Genomic DNA, 21,724 nt, shown 5'->3' with positions numbered 1-21,724 from the left:
ACCGCCATTTTATTTTCTATTCGATTTGGAAAATGGCGACTGCAGGACAGCCTACAGCGGAGGAAAACGCAGCGACTACCGCATCCGTAGCCATCAAGCTCCCAGAATTTTGGAAGAGTGACCCGGCTATGTGGTTCGCCCAAGCCGAAGCTCAGTTTATCTTGGCAGGAGTAACAGGCGGTGCAACCAAATTCTACCACATAATCGCCAAAGTGGATCAGAGCGTTTTATGCCATATTTCCGATTTGGTTGCAAATCCGCCCGAAAATAACAAATATCAAGCAATTAGAACGAGGTTGCTAACACGTTTCGAAATGTCCGGCCTTATTCTGCGTGGCGTGTGAGGTGAGATGACAATTGTCACTTATGTCACGCGATTCCACCAGGCGTATGCCGTGAGAAATCTCACTTGAATGAACTCTCACTTTATTCCCGCTCTCAAATATACGTGACGATTGTCACATGAACTGGGATTTCTAGGTGACAATCGTCGACATGTCTTGAGGTGTCGACAGTGCATGAAAACAAATGAAAAATTGAAGAGGAATAATAAGTGTGTTTTGGGTCGTATAGAATCGATAGTAATGGTATTATATGTATCAATAAATTCAATTTATCTTCAATTTTCACAGTACGAGAGACAAATTGCAAGTAGTTTGTTTTTTTTTGTTGTGAAAGCGGTAGTGAGTCTGTTATTCCTCAATTGGACGAATAAGCACACCGAAATTATTTTCATTTCATGAAATCTATTTATTTTCTCTAAAATATATCTATCACATGGATCTTGTGTTTCATCTATCTATCCGCGAGTCATCGTCACCGAACTGCATATCCATTTCAGAAGCCGTGGTATATGCCCGAGCCGGAGCCAGAGCAACAATTTAACACTGAGAGTGCAGAGAGCAGCAGCAACTACGACCAAAACAAACAAAAATGCTAAACTTTACAGGATGCAATCAACTGTTTCACCAAATCTAAATCAAATACCTGCAAATTCGGCAGAATGTCCTGATACACTAACAACAGGCCAGGTTAAATCAGATCTATAGATACGGTACTGACTGCAGCAAAACAAATATCTGACCTCTCTGAGCGAAACAAATAAAATTCTGGGATGCCAGATGTTTTTTCTCAAATATATGCGATAAAAATTTGAAATATTTGTAAATATGTGCTAATGTCTGACATACTGACCAGCTTCGTTTATCATATGGAATCAATAATGTTTTGTCACTATTTTAAATAGCCTGCAGCAGGAATAAAAGGTTGTGATAAAAGTTAAATGTCTGCAAATTCGTGAACACATGTGCGAATGTGGCATCTTTGACCAGATTTGGCAACCAGCAGAATGAACGCCTTGTCACTTGCTGTTCATCCTCTCACATACATCAAATGAACCTCTCACGGCATCCGGAACGACTGTAGGAATAGAGTGAGGAGAGTTGCGTGATGGTGATGTGACAATTGTCATCTCACCTCACACGCCGCGTAGAATCAGGCCGGTCGGCATAAGCAAAAATGGAAAAATTATTGAACTCCTGCGATCTAGACGATATGAAGCCGACGCACCTTCTAGCCCGGATGCAGGATCTGGCCGCTGGGCTAAATGTAGACGATGGGCTCATGGAATGTTGTTCCTGCAGCATCTTCCTGCAAACATAAGGACCGTATTGACGATTCACGATGGCACGCTTGCCAAATTGGCCGAAATGGCAGATAAGATGGTAGATTCTTCCGGCTCACACGTAGCAGTAACTACATTGCAAGCACCATCTCCGACACAGGAGGGACTCGGTGAGCAAATCGCTTACCTCACATCAGAAATTCGAAAGCTCAAAGGACTAGGTAAAAACCGAAACATTCGAAGCAAATCGTCGTCACGGGTGAAACAGAATTTCGACGATTCAATCTGCTGGTACCACAAGAAGTACGGTATAAATGCTCACCAGTGCCGCGAGCCGTGTGCTTTTTATGATAAGCCAAAAAAATAAGCAACCGCTCATCTGTCACGGCGGAGGTGGGCGCTAGCAAGGGAAGTCGTCGTTTAACCGTTTTCGATAGGACTAATAACATTCGCTTCTTGATCGATACCGAATCGGATGTTTCGATCCTACCTGCCACCAGAAGAGATAAGACTAAACCACTGATCCCGTTCCTACTGCACGCTGCAAATAGTACGAACATCCCAACTTTCGACACACGTTTCCTGTATGTGGATCTTGGACTCCGCAGAAGATTTTCGTGGAACTTTCTCGTTGCAGACGTTAGTACCGCCATAATTGGGGCAGATTTCATGTCCCATTTCAGTCTAATGGTAGATCTCAAGCTCCGTACCATCATCGATGGAACAACAAAGTTAAAGTCCACAGACGGGGGGGTAAAAACGTTCCTTCACGATGTTACAACAATCAACTATGATCATCCATTTTGGCCCTTGCTTGAAGAATTTCAAATCATAACACGTCCATCGATGTTACGCACAGAAGTTCGCCATGATGTTACGCACCATATTGTGTCTAAAGGCTCCCCGACCGTTTGTAAAGCACGTAGGAGGTCGCCAGATAAGCTGTTACTCGCTAAACAGGAATTTCAAACGATGATGGATCTGGGCATTTGTCGTCGCTCCAGTAGCTCATGGGCTAGCCCGTTGCATTGCGTCCCCAAGAAATCTGGACAACTGCGCTTCGGCGGCGATTATCGCAGATTGCATCACGTGTCGGTCCCAGATCGCTATCCTGTTCCACACGTCCACGATCTACTAAACTCATTCCCCGGTAAGTCAATATTCAGTACTATTGACCTTGAACGAGCTTACCACCAGATACCCGTAGAGGAAGAAGATATACCAAAAACGGCCGTTATAACACCATTTGGACTGTTTGAATTTTCTAGAATGCAGTTTGGCCTGTGTAATGCAGGTCAAACATTCCAAAGATTTATGCATAAACTATTCGGCGATCTAGATTTTGTTGTCGTCTTTATTGATGATATATGCATAGCATCATCTTCTATAGAAGAGCATCATCAACACATGCGAATAGTGTTCGATCGGCTTCACTCAAACGGCATGGTAATAAACCTACCTAAATGAAAATTTTCGAAATCAGAAGTCGAGTTCATCGGCTATCTCGTTGGGAAAGATGGTGTCAAACCGTTACCCAGCAGGGTGGCAGCTGTATTAGGTTTTACTCGACCAACGACGATTAAGGACCTTCGACGATTTCTTGCACTTGTAAATGGATACAAACGGTTCGTCCGTCAAGCAACCGATATGTAAGCAGCGCTAAGATGTCTCATCACAGGTAACAAGAAGAATGATTCCAGAAAATTTCACTGGACCGAACCAGCATTAAAAGCGTTCGAAAGCTGTAAAAAAACACTAGCAGAAGCAACACGACTCTACTATCCAAATCCAGAAAAACCATTGGGCCTACTCGTGGATGCTTCAAACACCGCAGCCGGAGCAGTTCTGCAGCAAATGGTCGATGTGGCTTGGCAGCCGCTAGGTTTCTATTCGGAAAAATTTTCATCGAGTCAACGCAATTATTCTACTTTCTGACGGGAGTTGATAGCCATGAAGATGGCCGTAAGATACTTTAGACATCTGTTGGAGGGGCGCCGATTTACGATATTCACCGATCATAATCCTTTAACGAATGCCATGACTTCGAATTCCGCTTGTCGTTTACCCCACGAAGAGAGAGCGTTGCAGTATATTCCCCAGTTTACCACCGATATCCAACATATTAGTGGAAGGAATAACGTGGTTGCCGATACGCTGTCTAGAGTTGATACCATCAGTTCTCCTTCGCCGATTGATTATCGAACCATTGCGCTGGACCAAGATATCGATGCAGAACTACAGAGGTTACTCACATCGACTAGTTCTTCGTTAAATCTGAAACAAGTTACCTTCCAGTCGTGTTCGAAACCCCTATACTGCGATGTCTCGGTAAATGGCTTCGCACGTCCATATGTCCCAGAGCCACATCGTCACCTAATTATGAAGCACTTCCATGACATCGCCCATTCTGGCATACGAGCAACTCGTATGTTTTTATCAAGTAGATTCGTATGGCCAAGAATCAACAGAGATGTCGCCGAGTTCGTGAGAAATTGTGTAGCATGCCAGAAATCAAAAGTTCAACTGCGCCTCTTGCTTCGTTCGGTTTGCCTAAGTGTCGTTTCAATCATATCCACATTGATTTAGTGGGCCCACTACCACTATCTAAGGGTCACGTTTACCTTCTCACCATTGTAGATCGATTTACCAGATGGCCCGAAGCAATTCCACTGGTGGACATGACAGCATATAACGTATCAATGGCACTCTACTCTTAGTGGATCTCCCGATTTGGCTGCCCTGAATTCATCACAACGGATCAAGGCCGCCAATTCGAGTCGGAATTATTCAGCGAATTAACGTCTATACTTGGAACAAATCATACTCGAACAACCGCGTACCACCCATAAGCAATAGGATGGTCGAACGCTTCCACCGTAAACTGAAGGAAGCAATCATGTGTGTAGACGCAAAGAAATGGTTCTTTCGTCTTCCTTTAATCCTGCTGGGTTTGAGAACCACATTCAAAGAGGACTTAAACTGCTCTCCAGCTGAACTTGTGTACGGGCAAACTTTACGGGTACCAGGAGAATTTTTTGAAGTACCCACTTTGAACGTAACTCGTGCAGAATTTACGTTTGATCTTCGTCGTATTAAGTGCGATTCACATACAACATACACGTCACGTCACAATACGTCAATGATTCTACCATGCAATTCTCATGAAAACATTCACATACACCAGCAACGTAACGACCCGTCAGCATACGTTCAACGAAAACGACCGGCAGGGTTTGTAGAAAAGAATAATTCTCGCATTACTTTTGAAAAGGTCCTAAGTAACAAATGTAAACAAATCGAGTTAATGGATGCACACTATTAGTTCTCAATCATTGAATGCATTGCGAAAACAACCGCTCAAGTATCTATCCTTTTCACCCTTCTATCACCGGTACAAAAAATGTCCAATGTACAGATTCGAATTGTAAGCATTCGACTGTTACTTCGGACGCCGCTTTCCTCTGACGCTCGATACGTCCGAAGTAACAAAGCAATCAAAACAACACTAAGTCACAATTTGGAGATTTAGAGTACACTGTTTGCCCGGAGGTCAAATATTTGATATTTTTTGACAGATAAGGTTTGATTTGATATTTGTACAAACACTATTTTGTTTGCCACTCTTCAATTTTAAACAGTAGTAAACAATATCAAACACCGAACATGGAAAAAAATCAACTGAAATATCCAAGGTAACCTAACCATGTACCGACAGGTTCGAAGAACAGACTGAAAAAATATTTTAGGCATCCAATAATTGAATATTTGCTTGTCGTGTTTTGTGTAGAATATATTTGATCAGTACACGTTGACCAAATTTTATCTGTCAAAAAGAGTCAAATATTTGGCTTCGGTCAAACAGTGTATGAGCACCCTTAGTTATGAGTTAGAGTGTTGATATCGTTTCAGTGCGTCAACGAATTATAACAATAATGATCTGCTTTTAGCACGAAGTGCAAGTATTTGGATCGTTGTTCAGTAGTTATTTTTCAGTTTTCATCGTGCAACGTAATTTGTCCTATGTACCAAGCGGTCAATCAAAACGTCCAATGTAACATTTTTCGCTCGGAGGCTTCAAATTAAAACTAAAATCACATAACAACAGTTAAGATTGTTTTTTCAGTGTTATTATTGACTGCTAGTGGTAAAAGTAGTGATAAAGATCGATTCCTTTTGAAACAATTCGCGGAACAATGTCCCGGCCTTCAACTTCGTTTTTCTCGAGTTGATGTGAATGTTACATAGGACCTTTTCAAAAGTTACGCGAGAATTGACGGAGACGGACGGTTCGTTTGGTTTTTGTCTGGGCTTTGTGTCTCGGCTTTTGGTTTGATTTGGTTGTACAGTAATTTACATCTACATCGACATTAAGCTAATTGAACAGATCTATGATGCAACACGTGTAATGAGACATTTTTACCTCTAGTTGTACATTTTTGTAAACATTGAGTTCGGGTCCCAAATTATGGCCCCACATTGAAAGTCGCCACCAGTCGCAAATGTCCAATTACAGGTCAAAACCGACTCCAATGCGACACTGAGTGGTGCCTCAGCATATCGCTTTATAAGTAACTTACTGTACTTTTTATGCCAACATATCTCTTAGCTCCAAATTTCGGAATGAAAATCATTCGCGACTAGTTGAAAGAATTATTCTATTTATTATTATTGTTGCATAAGGGTCGGACTACGGGGTTTAAGCATTTAAATAATTGAATTCAATGATTCTCATTAAATTTTTCAAAATTTAGAACTGATTCTAGACATGCTGATTTGAAATAGGGCATTGCAATTTAAAATTGTTGTAGGTGGCGACACCATGAATAAAATTAAATAAATCATTCGTTTGGCGTTTGACGTGACGGTGCTGGTGGAAGCATTGACTGCATGTGTGAATTGGTGGAGACGTTGACGGAACGTAGACGTTCTTCTCCGTAACGTAGCATACGCTACAATCGACATGCCTTCCGATAGTTCCGGAACTAGCAAAGCTATAGTTACCCCAACGGGCCACCGAGTTAGGTTCTTGGTGTAACTTGGGGGAGCCTGTGGAGATTGGCACACCCAGGTTGCCACTCACACCAACAGAGAGAGAACTGTCAGGGAAAAAGCCATAAGAGAAAACATATCCCGAACGTATAGTCACGCGTCGCGTTGTTTATCTAAATATATATATATATATATATATATATATATATATATATATATATATATATATATATATATATATAAGTTACGGTTGTCGTGGGTCAAGCGTAACAAAAAAATATTTCTAAATCTATTTCATGGGTCAGCACATTCCGGCGTCGCGTCGTCCATGCTATCCATATCGCGTGTTGATGTGGTTTGATTATGCGCGTGGCACATCCGTTCTGCTACCGTCATCGATTTGCTTCGAGCTCGTTCAGCTCTAATCTGTTGCTAAGGTGGGTTGCATCGTGATTCGCCATAACGTATATATATATATATATATATATATATATATATATATTATATATATTATATATATATATATATATATATATATATATATATATATTATATATATATATATATATATATATATATATATATATATATATATATATATATATATATATATATATATATATATATATATATATATATATATATATATATATATATATATATATATATATATATATATATATATATGTGATAGCTATCGATGCAAGTGTCAGAACTTTTCGAGTTGTTTGGTTCACTTGTTGCATATCTTCAGAGAATTATTTTGTTTTGGTTTGCGTCCCTGATATTTTCCTTTAGGAAACATTTCAGAAACGCTTGAATATATGCAATTTTCAACACATGTTCGTTTGTTTTGATCAGTATTTGTTTTACGGTGCTGCCACAAGGTAAGTGTTCAATCCAACATTATTCATATAATTATGTTATAATTTACAATGCAGAACTTACTTCTAGCACATATTTCAGTGGCTGAAAACGAGTGGATAGACAAATCACCACCTGTTTGAACGACTCGTTGAACCAATGGAAGCGAATGTAAACATTGCTCGAGGTATTTGCGGAGGAAGTTCAAATAAAATCCCGGTTAAGGAAACGTGGGAGGAATTCAGTGAGGAGCTTAATGCCCTGAGACCATCAATGCGTCTTGGTTCAGAATGCCAGAAAGTAAGTGTTTCTTCTACGATACATACAACTTCATAAGTAAATTTTATCATATTATTTGAATTACTATCAAACGAATTTCCTACCTAAAAATGTCTTATTCCTGCTAGCGTATGTTACTACGTGTTACTTTTGTCAGCAATTTTCTTTTTTATTGCTATACTATACCAAACTAAAGCTAAAGCTGAAATGTCTTGCAAAACAATAATGATTTTTTTAAATTATAGATTTGGATTGACATGGGGGTAAAAGTAAATAAACACTAGCACACAACAAGTGAGAATTCAGGGCCAAAGGTGGTGGCCCAATACAATAAAACTATTGACGCCGCAACAACAAGAAATCTACGCTAAAAGAGAATTACATAAAAAAAAATGTTTTCCTTAAAAAAGTGGAATTTATGTGTGACTCCTTACGGAATTCCATAGATTGCAGTTGTGAAAATAAATGAAAAGATTCATTTTCTAATAATTATATTTTTGTAAAGCAAATTGTTCCATGATATCGTTTTTATTACACATCCATGCATTCATTACGCCTATTAAGCTTCATTCGTTGAGGGAATATCAGTTTTCTCCAAAACATAACCATATTAACACTTTTGGAAATACATTTTTATAGCAGATGCCTCAAAAAAAGGTTTGGCATCCTTTCTATAGTGCTTCGTGAAACATTTCAAGCTTGTTTCAAAATATTTCATCACAACCGCTGACATTCGAGCTTGCTAACGAATCGAGCAGTTTTCCTCGATTTCTATAATTCCAGATTTTACTCGGTGTGATAGTGATAGTGATTGTATCGAATCCTCGATTCGATTTCTATAATAGGGTCCAATAGAATTCGAAAAGCTAAGGTTGACATTTTTATTCGGTTTCCGTATCCGCCCAAATCGGTCCACCACACCTGGTACTCCACAGGCCCCGTTAGCGGCAAGGTATTGAATTAAAACTAATTTGTCAATTTATTGTGACTAAACTATTTATTTCTTTTAGCATTTAAGAACAATAAAAAAGATGATTTTCCAATTATTTATATTATTTTTAAATATTCTTAGTGTTCAATACATGTTTGGTAAACACAGCTGTCTACACTACAAAACCTAACTGCCATGTACCCTTCCCTTGTCAAAACATCACACAAAGAACGATCCGATTGGCATTATCTTTCTCAACAACGATTGCGTCGCCTTTACAGCCAAACATGAGCATATTTACAAACAAGACGTGGGGAGCGAGCGAAAAAAACAGTGGCCGGCTCCATAGCGTAGACATTAGTCGCGCATACAATCTAAGTCTCCATCCGCTGTTCCCACTGGATTAGGAACGTAGAGCCTGCAGTCGACTCTGCATATCTTTCATATCTTCTTCGTCATCTTCTGCTTCCGCGTCGACACCAGAAGCTTCCCCTTCGCCCTCCGTCGCAGGGGTAGCCATAGGTGCCGCTGGAGCTTCCCCAAGTTTTCCAGCAGTGATTTCCCACAGCACTTTATCGATTTCCTTCTGTGCTTCCTCCTCCATCTCTTCGACGTCTTCCAGCGACTCCATCGTTTCATCGATCATTTCTTCAATGATACCCGCCTTCATCATCTCTTTGGACATTTCCCGCATGGATGCGGCCACCTCGGGCAGCTTAACAAGCGCCTGCATTGCCTGCATCACTTCAGTGGATTTGGCGAGTGAACCGGCCACTCGTATCGTTGCCATCTGGTTCTTCATCTGCAGCTGGACAGAGTTTATGTGAGCTTTGCTGGTGTAAATCTTATTCACAGCTTTCCTCGAGCGAATCATTTCCTTCGCAAGAATTGTGCAAACTTCTTTGTCATTTTTCTTTGCAGCTTCCCGCAGAGATCGCTTAAGCTTTTCCTCCTCTCGCTGGATCGAACGGATTTGTCTGTCCAAAGCATAGGATTCTTTTCTCAACTTTGAAGACCACTCCTGAACCTGGCGATAATTTGTCAATTGAGTAAGCACCTCAAGGTTAACTAGCAAATCGATCGATGAGCCGTTGAACCTACCATATCTTTTGGATTCCTTTCTTGCGATTTTCCAAATAGGCCCATGTCAGTTTGCTCTCACAGATGCAATACGAAAGTTTAGCTATTAAATCACAGTATCGAACCAAACGATTTTAATTAGAAACACTACTTTCTATTTCTTCCAAATGAATCATTCGCAATTGTACACAAATAGAATTCCTTTGCAAGACGATGTAAACAGCTGTCAATATAGATGCATGCCTTATCGGCCAAAATATTCCAACAGCACGAGAAAAAAATAATCCGCAAATGGAAGCAAAATTTAATATTCGCGTTGACGGCGGAATGGTGTCGACATCTGGATAAGACATTAGTTTGCATGAGGCCAACTATTCTCTATCAGATTTGTCAGCCCTAAGGCAGTTTTAAATCGCTAAAATTTGTATGAAATCTTTTTCTTGGCGTTATTCTTATTCTTAGGGTCATCTGACCCTAATTTCAACTATTATATTTTCACAGATATTTTCACCAAAACTTACCATCATAAAATAAAATTATCTTTAGACACAATTTCTGTATGATATGTTTTCACAACTTGTATACAAAAGTGATTTTCATTTACATAGAGTACTAATTTGATTTGGGAAAAATAATTTTCATTCATAATTGTTATTTTAAAAAAGTGTTCATTTTCTTCTGCAAACCCATATTGTCATACCTACTCCCCCATTCTGTAATACGAAGCTCAATACCCTCAACGAGGATTGAACGCAAAAAGTTGAAGAGCAGTTGAAGAGTGGCAAATAAAACTGCCAAAAGAAATGCCAGATCTTTTTTTGTTGAGATTTTTGTTCATTCATTTTCAAATCATTGAAAATCGGTGTAATATGTATTTTCCATCGAGTTTTTCAGCTGTGAATGTCATTCCTTTTATTTCATCAATCCCATCGAGATTAATAGATCAATTTTAGGTTTGAGACACATTCAAAAAAATGAGCAACATGGATCAATCTGTGCACCTGGAATTCATGCCCGAAAGTAAACATTTGTAAACAATTGGAATAATGGCAGGAAGGTAAGTTTAAGTAAGTAAGCAAACGCATCAAACGTGACCGCAAGGTGCAGCGTGCGCGTCAACCGCTATCTGGAGGAAGACATCTCGCCGAAGATTCGTATCTAGTTCGGCAAGGAAGCTCTGCTGCTGGACACGTGGTCTCTCCGCCATCAGTTAATCTGTCTCTGGAACGCGCTGGGCTTCGAAATGAACGTGCATCTGACGGAGAACGGCTTTCTGCGAAATGTTCTGTTGCTCGGCGCCCGATTGGACAACGTCCAGGGCAACGCCAAGATAGCCAAGGCGGAAAAGAAATTCATCAATGCAGCCACCTTCAAATTTCTCACAATAACACGTGTGAAGAATCATGACAAACGTTCACCTGTTATAAATAAAAAGTAGGTGTATATGTGTACATAAGTGTGCGATATTTTCATTTATAAGAATAAGAATTTCTATTTGAGAGAACACAATTTCATTAATATATTACATGTCAAACATGAAATTTGTACTAAGTTTTGACAATTTTTTTTTGTCAAAAAGTGTCAAATATTTGAACTCCGATCAAACAGTGTACGGCCACCTCCAGATCAAAGCAGCTAGAAGTATATCCTAAGATGAGCCAATATGCTAAAACCACTCTGCAGCTATCTTGCAAGTCTACTTTTCACGCATCAAGCAAATAATTCCATTTCTGCTTTCTTCCGTACTGTTTTCATATACTGATCCCCTATCAACTTAGTGACGAAACGGCCTTACCTAGTACCATAGATCTGTCTTGCTTCAGATAAGTGTGGACCCTTTTAGAATATTTTAGATTTAGCGTGTAAGTCTGCAGAATGTCATTTTGCACGCTAGCCTGAATCAAAACAAAAAACAATATCACGCAATATTTTGAATGATTAAATTTCGATAAATCATGTTTCACGATAGTTGAAATTTATTATATGACGTATATCTTTAAACTCGATAAGAAAGCAAATCTAATTCCATTTGAACTTGCTGCGAGTGATGCGCTTTAATGAACAATTACAATGTTTCGATTCAGTCAACGAGTCTCGAACCGGTGTTTTGTGTGGTTTACCAAACGGCAAATAGTTCAGAACAAACTGAATATTCCATGCTATGTGTCGGTGCGGGGGAAGAAAGATGATAATTCTAGACTGTTTTCGCCAGTTCCGATTCGTCCAAATCCCGATGATATCAACGTGGGAGCGGAATTGACTGGTGGCGTACTGGACAAAGCGGAAATGCTTAAAATAATCCTGCAGTTCAACAACCGGAAGGAGATCAAATTCCTCTGCATGGAAAATGGGATTGATTCAAACCTACAACAGCAAGCGTTCAGCAGTTTTCGACGATACTGTTTGGAAACCGACTCGTTACCGGCTGACTTGCACGTTGTCCTCAGCGATATACTTCAGGGTGCCGGACACGTGGATGATATATTTCCGTACTTTCTGCGGCACGTGAAGCAAATTTTTCCACATTTAGAATGTATGGACGATTTGAAGAAAATCTCCGATTTGAGACAACCTGCGAATTGGTATCCGAATGCGAGGGGAATCAACAGGAAGATAATTTTTCATTCTGGGCCAACCAACTCGGGGAAGACGTATCACGCTATGGAACGTTTTCTGGCGGCAAAATCTGGCGTTTACTGTGGTCCTCTAAAGCTGCTGGCCAGCGAAGTTTATAACAAATGCAACCAAAGAGGAACTCCCTGCGATCTGGTGACCGGTGAGGAGAGGAAATTTGCCGACCCGAATGGGAATCCTTCGAAGCATGTTGCCTGCACCGTGGAGATGACTTCGATCAATACGCCTTGTTAGTATAATCCTATGTTATGAATAATAGAGTACCAATGATTGACTGTTCGTTTTTAGATGAAGTCGCCGTAATTGACGAAATTCAGCTGCTGAGAGATGTCGGTCGTGGATGGGCCTGGACGCGGGCTTTACTGGGTCTCATGGCGGAAGAAATTCATGTGTGTGGTGAACCAGGAACACTGGACCTGCTCCAGAAGGTTTGCAATACCACATACGAGACACTGGAGGTTCGGAACTATAAGCGATTAACCCCATTACACATTGAGAGCTATGCGTTGCAAACGCTGGATAATGTCATGCCTGGCGATTGTATTGTATGTTTCAGCAAGAATGATATCTACACGGTTTCCAGGGAAATCGAAGCGAGAGGAAAAGAGGTGGCGGTCATTTACGGTGGATTACCGCCTGGAACCAAACTGGCTCAGGCAGCAAAATTCAACGATCCGGACAACAGTTGTAAGGTTCTCGTCGCCACGGATGCAATCGGCATGGGATTGAATTTAAGCATACGAAGAGTTATCTTCTATTCTATAATAAAACCAACTGTCAATCAGAAGGGTGAGAAAGAAATGGATGTAATATCCGTTTCACAGGCGTTGCAGATTGCTGGTAGAGCCGGTCGCTATGGGATGAAGTGGGACGAAGGATATGTAACAACATTTAAATCGGAAGATCTTCCCACACTGAAAAACATTCTATCGCAAACACCGGAACCATTAACACAGGCGGGCCTTCACCCAACAGCGGATATGATTGAGCTCTATGCGTACCATCTCCCCAACGCTACTCTGAGTAATCTCATGGATATATTTGTTTCGCTTAGTACCGTGGACGATTCATTGTACTTCATGTGCAACACAGAGGATTTCAAATTCCTAGCGGAAACAATTCAGCATGTGCCACTCCCTCTCAGGGCTCGCTACGTATTCTGCTGCGCTCCCATTAATCGTCAAATGCCATTTGTGTGTTCAATGTTCCTTAAGTATGCGAGACGTTACAGCAAAAACCAACCGGTGACATTCGATTGGTTGTGCAATCAGTGTGGATGGCCGTTCCAGTTACCGCGAACGATCATCGACTTGGTTCACCTGGAAGCTGTCTTCGATGTGCTGGATTTGTATCTTTGGCTTAGCTATCGCTTCCCGGATATGTTCCCCGATGAAAGGCTGGTACGAGATATTCAGAAAGAACTGGACGACATCATTCAGCAGGGTGTGTTCCAGATTACAAAACTTCTGAAAAACTCGGAAACGGCGGTTTCCTCGAACACTCCGGACGAGGACTCGTTCGTAATGAGACAGAAAAAGACTAAGTACTACCGGGAGAATGTGCCCCGGGGGAAATTGACGGAACGGCTACTTGCTCAGGGCTTGCTAACACCGGCGATGCTGCAGGAACTAAAGGCTGAGTGGGACCAACAGTCCAGCGACGTTGACGATGCTACGGGGAAGAAGAATCGGAGGAAACCAAGAAAACCAAAGTAACAAAATGCCGAGCTACGTCGTTAAGAGTTGAATCAGAGAGATGTACAAGAAAAGCTGTATTAGGAAAACTTATTAAAAAATAAATAATTAAAACATAAATAAAGAAACACGTTACACATTTAATCATGCTTCAGTTTATTGATTTTCGATTATCGTATATCTGTGAAAAAATATCGTAATATTCTGTTTTTAATTGTGCCATGTACAGTAAACATTCACTAACTGGGCGAAAAGGGAAGACCAGTTACCGACATTCGCGTTTTAACTGGTCCGGCATGTTAAACGTCAAATGAAATCGAGGGGAACTTCAATTAATTGTTTGATTCGCGTTGGCCATGAAATTGGATAAGCAATGGGATTCCAATCGATGTTTCGCATTGAGTGCGACAACAGGTATGAAATATAATTTGAGGAAATTATGTTTTCTGCAATTTCCGATCTGTTTTTGTCATGCGAAAATAATGTTAATTTTCATTACATTTCAAATTAAATTCGAATGCCCCTCACAGCAAATATTCCATTTGAATATGGCGTCGATTGTTCACGAAATTCTGCTTTTTAGTTGGTCCAAGGACCAGTTAACGTTCGCCCAGTTTAAAAGCAGACCAGTTAAACCAGAACTAGTTAGCGAACGATTACTGTACAAGGTGTCTTTTTAACACAGTAGAACCCCGAATATCCGCTAGAGGCGAATGAACTAAAAAGTTTAAAGCCTCTTTGATTAAACATCATTATCAGATTATGGGTGATCCGCAGTGCGGATTAAGTGCGCTACCCATACGACGTCACCGACACCGTCCCGTCAACTATTCTCATGGACTTATTTTGCCGACGTCAAAGTTTTTTTTTATCCAAAATATATATTTTTATTAAGGCTCATATGGCGTCAGCCTAACGGGGCCGGGAGTTCAATATTTCGACAATGGTTGCTTACAACTATGTTAGTAATATGTAACCGATTACTCGCGGTTGGCTCGAGGTTAGTATTACAAGTGTTCTCATAATTGGTATGTTGCAGTCTTCGATGCTCTGTACGTGTGCCCGACACGGGATACCTGCTATTGGGATGCAGCTGACCATTAATCAGCAACGCCCCCCTAGTCTGTACCCCATATCTAGCGTGGTGCGTCTTTCTCGACTCGAGGAATCCAGGATAGAATGGTCACTAGCCGGCGCAATCATCAGCTCGTGTAGAGTTGTCATAAGCGGTACAACCTTTGGCTCTTGTTGAATGATCAGTGGACTGCACAACCTTTGGCCCGTGTATCTGTAAAGAGTGTGTGTATGTATTGCCGCGACTAAGTAAAAGTTTATCGTTTGGATAGGAGGGATATGAAACATCGGCGTTTCTGAGGAACAGGTATAGATGAAGCAGAAGATCAGGATCACGGCTACCTAAGATATCCCGGACGGGGATATCCGATTGTCTGCCTTGTGCTCTCAGTGCTCTAGAGAGCTGAGAGCGAGCAGCATGGAACCGGATACACGACCAGACAACATGCTCGATGTCGTGGTAGCCATCGCCACAATCACAAAGATTGTTTGCTGCGAGCCCAATGCGATAGAGATGCGCGTTTAGGTTGTAGTGATTGGACATAAGCCGAGATATCACGCGAATGAAATCACGACCTACATTCAATCCCTTGAACCATGCACTCGTCGAGACCTTAGGGATAATCGTGTGTAACCAACGACCGAACTCATCTTCACTCCACATGCGCTGCCAACTTACGAGCGTGTGCTGACGAAGAATGTGGAAAAATTCATTATAAGCAATTTGCCTTTCAAAAAATGTGCCTTCTGATGCGCCCACTTTAGCTAGCGAGTCCGCTTTCTCATTTCCCGGAATGGAGCAATGAGAGGGAACCCATGCTAAGGTAATCTTGAATAATTTTTCGACCAAAACACTCTTATTCTTGTTAGGAAATAAGATGAGCATTTATCAACTTTCATTGAGCGGATTGCCTCTATTGAGCTGAGACTGTCTGAAAAAATAAAATAGTGGTCGATGGGCAATGATCCCTAATGCGTAATGGGGTTTCAATGATCCCTAATGCGTAATATATCGCATCCAGTTCAGCGACATACACGGAACAAGGATCTTTGAGTTTGAAAGAGGCACTGGAATTTTCATTGAAGATGCCGAAGCCAGTGGACCCGTTTATGAATGAACCGTCAGTAAAGAACATTTTATCAGATCTAACTTTCTCATATTCTGCTGAAAATATCGGCGGAATAGAATCGGAGCGTAGGTGATCTGGGATTCCATGGATTTTTTGTCGCATGGACAGATCAAAAATGACAGAGGAATTGCAGAAGTATGGGAAGCAAACTTGGTTGGAGATGCCTGGTGAAGGGTGCACGTCGTGGGTAAGGTACTCATGGTATAAAGACATAAAACTTGACTGAGGAGTCAGTTGGAGTAGATTTTCGAAGTTATCAATCACCAATGGATTCATGATCTTGCAACGGATGAGAAATCTGTAGGACAATTCTGTGAACCGAAGAGTAAGCGGGGTACTCCTGCCAAAACTTCGAGACTCGTCGTATGTGTCGAATGCAAACACCCCATGGCTATACGCAAGCAACGATATTGTATTCTCTCCAGCTTGAGAGTCAGTGAGTTGACAGTGATGTTGTATGTGAATGCTACCATACGATGTCCATGGGATAATGTTTCTAATTTCATTCCTTCACGTTGACTTCACGGTGATGGGACGTTGTATGTGTAGCGCACATTATTCGTGACAGCGTACCCTGTTTTTCAACGCTGATTCCGCTTGCCGTTTTGACGACCATCTTGTATCGAAGATTGCTGCTTTCGTATACTCCGACAAGATTTCAACTATGGGCAGCACTAGGAACGAAACGAGCTAGATTGTTAACCAGAACTATAAGATTGAGTAAGATTGCCCAAGACAGTCAGCTATATTCAATCCATTTTCTTTCAGCTTTTGCAGAATATCAGTCAGTCATTAGTCATTAGTCCTGAGTCAGTTTGAGTCAGGTTTCTTGTCCCTGGAATAAACTGAATTGACTGCCTTCGCACTAATTCCCAACGGAACGAGCCACGAACGGAAGCTAACCAGTGTTATTCCTTTCAACAAATTGAACTGACTGCCTTCGCACTAATTCCGTACGGAACGAGCAACGAACGGGAGCAGAATCAATCTATTAAATATCATCTAAGCGGGAGGATCAATGAGTACAAGATCTTCACGAACTCCGAGCGCAAATTATACAACTATTGCTGCGGACGTTGGAAAGCTTGAATCTGAAGAACTCTCATCAGTCGATTCAATTGGAAGTTTCGGATTTAATCGTACGACACGATTCCAAAGACTACTTGCTTTATTCAGAGAACCTTGGGTTTTTATACAATTTTCTTCTATCCTAATTCTAGCCTAAATTCAAATCTAATGTGTGAAGGAAAAAGAGCTCCCGATAGGTTGTTTATTTTAGGATCGTACACTCGACTCGCGTTTTATCGTGAGATATTTTTTCCTTCTGTCCTTCTCTCGATCGTTTACGATATTAAAATTGAATTGCCTAACTCTGTCGATTTCTTACAAAACGGATTACCTGTGTATAGAATTGAAGAAACATTAGCTAGTGATTTTTTAGCTACTCATTTTTGACGAAATACCTGACTCATTTGTTCTGAATTTGCTTGATCAGGTGTACAATCAAACATGAAGGAGAAATACTATGCTTGCTTTGTTTTTTACAAGATCCTACTTTTAAGCGAGGTACCCTTTATCTTGAAATAAATAAAATAAATAAATCTTGATAAACTCGTTTTGAACATCGGGCGAAAAATAACTCAACCTTTTCTTATGGGGATGATAATGACTGATCAACTTCAATGTGCTCATAAAAACACCACCGCCAGCGTCTTTGCCTCACACTGACATATTACTGCGACCGCAGAACAGAATAACGTCGACTAAAATTTTCAAGATTGTACGCCATTTTTATGTCTCTTTTTGAAACCCATTCAAAAGTCAGCATCATCCATTTTTCCTGAGAACATCCTCTTCTCATAATCTTTCCACAGAACGTAACATTCTCTGTGATTTGATTAATTTTCGTGAGTTCGATTTAGGTGCTTCCAAAACGTTAAATCCTATTTCGCAATCCGAAAAAAAAACTGTTCTAAGAATATTTGCGCCAAAAAGCAAACAGGGAAGCATAAAACAGCGTTTAATGACACACTGACGCATAACACCCACTGTTTTTAACCCTCCTGTACTCGCGTGCAAAATCATAACACGTATACTCGCGCACGGTGTCTCAGGCAAGGCGCAAATTGAGACGCATATAGCGCGAGTAACTTGGCGCGATATAGCGCCTGTTTTTGTGGCTAATGAAAACAGATAGAACGGCGCAGATGACGCGAGATGGTGGAGCGCTCGTGAGACACGACTCGCGCGACGCTGTGGCTGAACCACAGTTTCTCGTGCTAGTCATGCCGGTTGTGGTAGTTGTGTTGGTGAACAATCATATAGCGCCGTGGTGGAGGACACTGTATGGCTGTATTGGTCGGGTGATTGTGTTAGTAAATAAATATATCGCGCAACTCTGTGTTAATCAGTCGTTGTATGCGAGTGGCATGGTATTTACACCAAACTGCGACTCAATATGCGCTCCACCACGCTACGTTTGTGGCACGTATGGGTCGTGTTGGTAGTCTCGCGTTCGCTTACGAGCGCTATACGCTTCTCAATTTGCGCCTAGCCTCAGACCGAAAATTGAACTTCTTTGTAATGTTTCCATTGCGTATTTTTCAGACCTTATTGGCATTCATTTGAAGAAGACGGTATGATTGAATGAATTTCTTCGTCTTTATTATGGTTTAATAGTCATCTAATTCAACCTCCTCAAAATAGAGTAATTTTTGATACTCCAACACAACAGTTGTATGACACGATTATCGCTATCCAACTCTACCTACTGTCACCGCCTATCTCACTATCCCTCTGCTGTAAAAGTTCATCATCGATATCAGAATATGTCAGATGGTGGTAAATCGGTAATTCGCGATGATGTCGACGTCTGGTGGCGACTTCAAATTAGAGCCATAATTTGGGTCCCAAACTCGTTAGTGTAAACTCTATCAGATTAGAAGACACGGAGCCGGTTTTCAAATTTTGAGTTTGAATGAAAATTCTCACATTATGTTGTTTAATTATTAGAAACACGTAATTCTGACTTTCATTCAACCATATGGCCATACAATTCCAACATTGTTGCTGATTTTTTTCATTATAATATAAAGTTGTCTTCATAAACAATTTTCATATGAGACTTTTTTCCCACCTGCAAACAAAAAAGTTTTTAATTTAAATAGAATACTAATTTGATATGGAAAAGCTAATTTTCATTCATAATTTTAATTTTGAAAACGTTCACTCCGACTGAAAATCAGCTATTCTTTGACGCTCCCCTAAACTAGTAAACGAAGCTCAATGCCGTCAACGCGGATCGTGATTTTGAAGAAAACAAATACTTTTGACGTTTGAGATGTTGGCACCAAAACATGGCGGGTGCCATACAGCTGCAACACAAATAACGAAATTCGAATTTTTCACTGTTATGAATTAGAAGTAAGTAACTGAATATAATTCATGGACGTATAAAGAGCTATAAAATAACATAAAAACGTATTACTCGATTGTGGTTTCATTGGAGTAAGAATCAGAACATAACATAACTGCATGCTCGAAACAAAAATATTTTTTACATTTCATGCAGTTGTTGCGTGTTTTTCGGGTCTTTTTATCAAAGAGGAGAATGTATAACGACCATCTAGATAATTACCAGATGATAAAGGTTCTGGAATATAGAGTTTGCATATTTCTAATATTCTTTGTCACTGTTTTTTTGGTAATTCTTAGTTTACCTTTGCCTTTTTTAAATGGGGATGATATAAAAGGATTTCTAGGAACGTCCTTTTCTTTTCCTTGTTTTCATGTCGATATTATCTACATATATAAAAACGGATTTCTGTCTGTCTGCCTGTCTGTCTAATTCCTATGGACTCGGAAACTACTGAACCGATCGACATGAAAATTTATATGTAGGGGTTTTTTAGGGCCGGGGATGGTTTTCATGATAGTTTCAGACCCATCCCCCCTCTCTAAGGGGGGGGGGTGTGTCTGCCATACAAATGAAACACAAATTTCTACATTACTCGAGAATTAATCAAGCAAAAGTAACCAAATTTGGCATCTGAAGGTTTAAGGGTGCAATAAACGATTCTATGGTGGTTAGATAGTTCTCCCCCCTCTCTTAGGGGGGTGGGAAGGGGCCAGTATACAAATGAAACACAAATTTCTGCATCACTCGAGAACTAATCAAGCAAATGAAACGAAATTTGGTATGTGGCGGTTTCTGGTTACAATAAAATATACACTCCACCCCCTCTCTAAGGGGGGTGGGGGTGATTGGTCTGCCATACAAATGAAACACAAATTTCTGAATTACTCGAGGGTGCAATAAATGATTCCATGGTGGTTAGATACTCCACTTCCCTCTCTAAGGGGGAGCTGCCATACAAATGAAACACAAAATTCTGCATTACTCGAGAATTCATCAAGAAAACGAAACCAAATTTTGGAGGTTTTATGGGGTAAAAACATTTCTAAGGTGGTTCGACACTTCTACCCCCTCTCTAAGGGGAGAAGAGGGGAGGGGTCTGTCTTTATTCTATAATATTTTCTGAATCAAAAATTTATTCCATGTTTTCTCCGTTACATGTTATTTGAAAGTGGTTGAAAAATCTTGAACCAGAATTGTGTCTGAAAATAATCTGATATTATAATGATGAGTTTTGGTTGAAGTACTAGGAATTTTTAGTGAAAGGTCAATTCAACGGGTCGATTAGAAGATCAATCAATGAACAGTTCTGCGATTGGACTCATGATTTGCGCTTAGTAAGAAAACGTGAATGTTTGAAGATATTGATAACAAAAAACAAATTTTAGACGGGACGAAGTCTGCCGGGTCAGCTAGTCCGTTATAAAAAAATATCCCCGAAACTGTAACTGTTAAAAATTACCATAAGCTACCGATTAGTTTATGGTTTACTGTTTACAATTGTTTCACAAGTGTGTATATATATGACCATTATATTTAGCGAATAACTATACGAAATTCAAACATTTATATTTTGCTTTTGAACGTATGAATCTAACGACGAATAGTTAATATATAGATCCGTTCAATCCAGTTACAAAAGGGACTGAAATCAAAAAAGAATATTCCGATAATATATTCAATAAATATTCCACACAACTAACAATAATTCATACATTTCATTCAACAATATTCTAGAATATGAAAAAAGGCACTTGTCCAAGAAAGTTACTCCTATACTTGCGTCGGTGTGTCAGACCGAAAGTGTTAAAAAAGTGGCACACGTGCCCTTTGTACCAACACATGCGATACGCTAAACGATGACGAACGACGAATAACGAAGCTAGAGAGAACCGCAAAGTCGTAGTGTTGATATTTTTTGATAAATGAACGAATTATTGATTTCTCGGTCTGACAGACCAATGCGCGAGTATAGGAGCGTTAATTGTTTTTTGAAAAACCATTTTGCCT

At 40.3% G+C, this 21,724-nt stretch overlaps 2 protein-coding genes across 3 annotated transcripts; one reads left to right on the top strand and one right to left on the bottom strand.

Annotated features, from left to right (window-relative positions):
• Positions 1 to 8,734: 8,734 nt before the first annotated feature.
• Positions 8,735 to 9,999, bottom strand: LOC129780258 (charged multivesicular body protein 3). 2 transcript variants are annotated; one of them, XM_055788331.1, is made up of 2 exons: positions 9,789 to 9,999; positions 8,735 to 9,708 (listed from the first exon to the last, which is right to left on the bottom strand). In XM_055788331.1, the coding sequence occupies exons 1-2, from the start codon at positions 9,831 to 9,833 to the stop codon at positions 9,091 to 9,093; spliced, it is 663 nt and encodes a 220-aa protein (XP_055644306.1). In that variant the 5' UTR covers positions 9,834 to 9,999; the 3' UTR covers positions 8,735 to 9,090. The 2 variants fall into 2 exon arrangements, with proteins under 2 accessions (XP_055644306.1, XP_055644299.1); XM_055788324.1 differs by having other exon boundaries at positions 8,735 to 9,714; positions 9,789 to 9,998.
• Positions 10,000 to 11,652: 1,653 nt separating this feature from the next.
• On the top strand, positions 11,653 to 14,226 carry LOC129773276 (ATP-dependent RNA helicase SUV3 homolog, mitochondrial). Its single transcript, XM_055776874.1, has 2 exons — positions 11,653 to 12,630; positions 12,690 to 14,226. The coding sequence occupies exons 1-2, from the start codon at positions 11,838 to 11,840 to the stop codon at positions 14,114 to 14,116; spliced, it is 2,220 nt and encodes a 739-aa protein (XP_055632849.1). The 5' UTR covers positions 11,653 to 11,837; the 3' UTR covers positions 14,117 to 14,226.
• The last annotated feature ends 7,498 nt before the right edge of the window (positions 14,227 to 21,724 follow it).

The sequence above is a fragment of the Toxorhynchites rutilus genome, chromosome 1 (assembly GCF_029784135.1).
Source record: "Toxorhynchites rutilus septentrionalis strain SRP chromosome 1, ASM2978413v1, whole genome shotgun sequence".
In the NCBI taxonomy this organism is placed as follows: Eukaryota; Metazoa; Arthropoda; class Insecta; order Diptera; family Culicidae; genus Toxorhynchites; species Toxorhynchites rutilus.
The sequence above is the reverse complement of the archived record's forward strand: the minus strand, read 5'-3'. Positions and strand labels throughout refer to the sequence as shown.

Bases quoted from the DNA above. Each gene is read 5' to 3' on its own strand.
- LOC129773276 (XM_055776874.1), top strand. From the start codon at position 11,838: ATGTTTCGATTCAGTCAACGAGTCTCGAACCGGTGTTTTGTGTGGTTT. The intron at 12,631-12,689 runs GTTAGTATAATC...GTTCGTTTTTAG, and splicing joins GACTTCGATCAATACGCCTT to ATGAAGTCGCCGTAATTGAC.
- LOC129780258 (XM_055788324.1), bottom strand. From the start codon at position 9,833: ATGGGCCTATTTGGAAAATCGCAAGAAAGGAATCCAAAAGATATG. The intron at 9,715-9,788 runs GTAGGTTCAACG...AATTATCGCCAG, and splicing joins AAAGGAATCCAAAAGATATG to GTTCAGGAGTGGTCTTCAAA.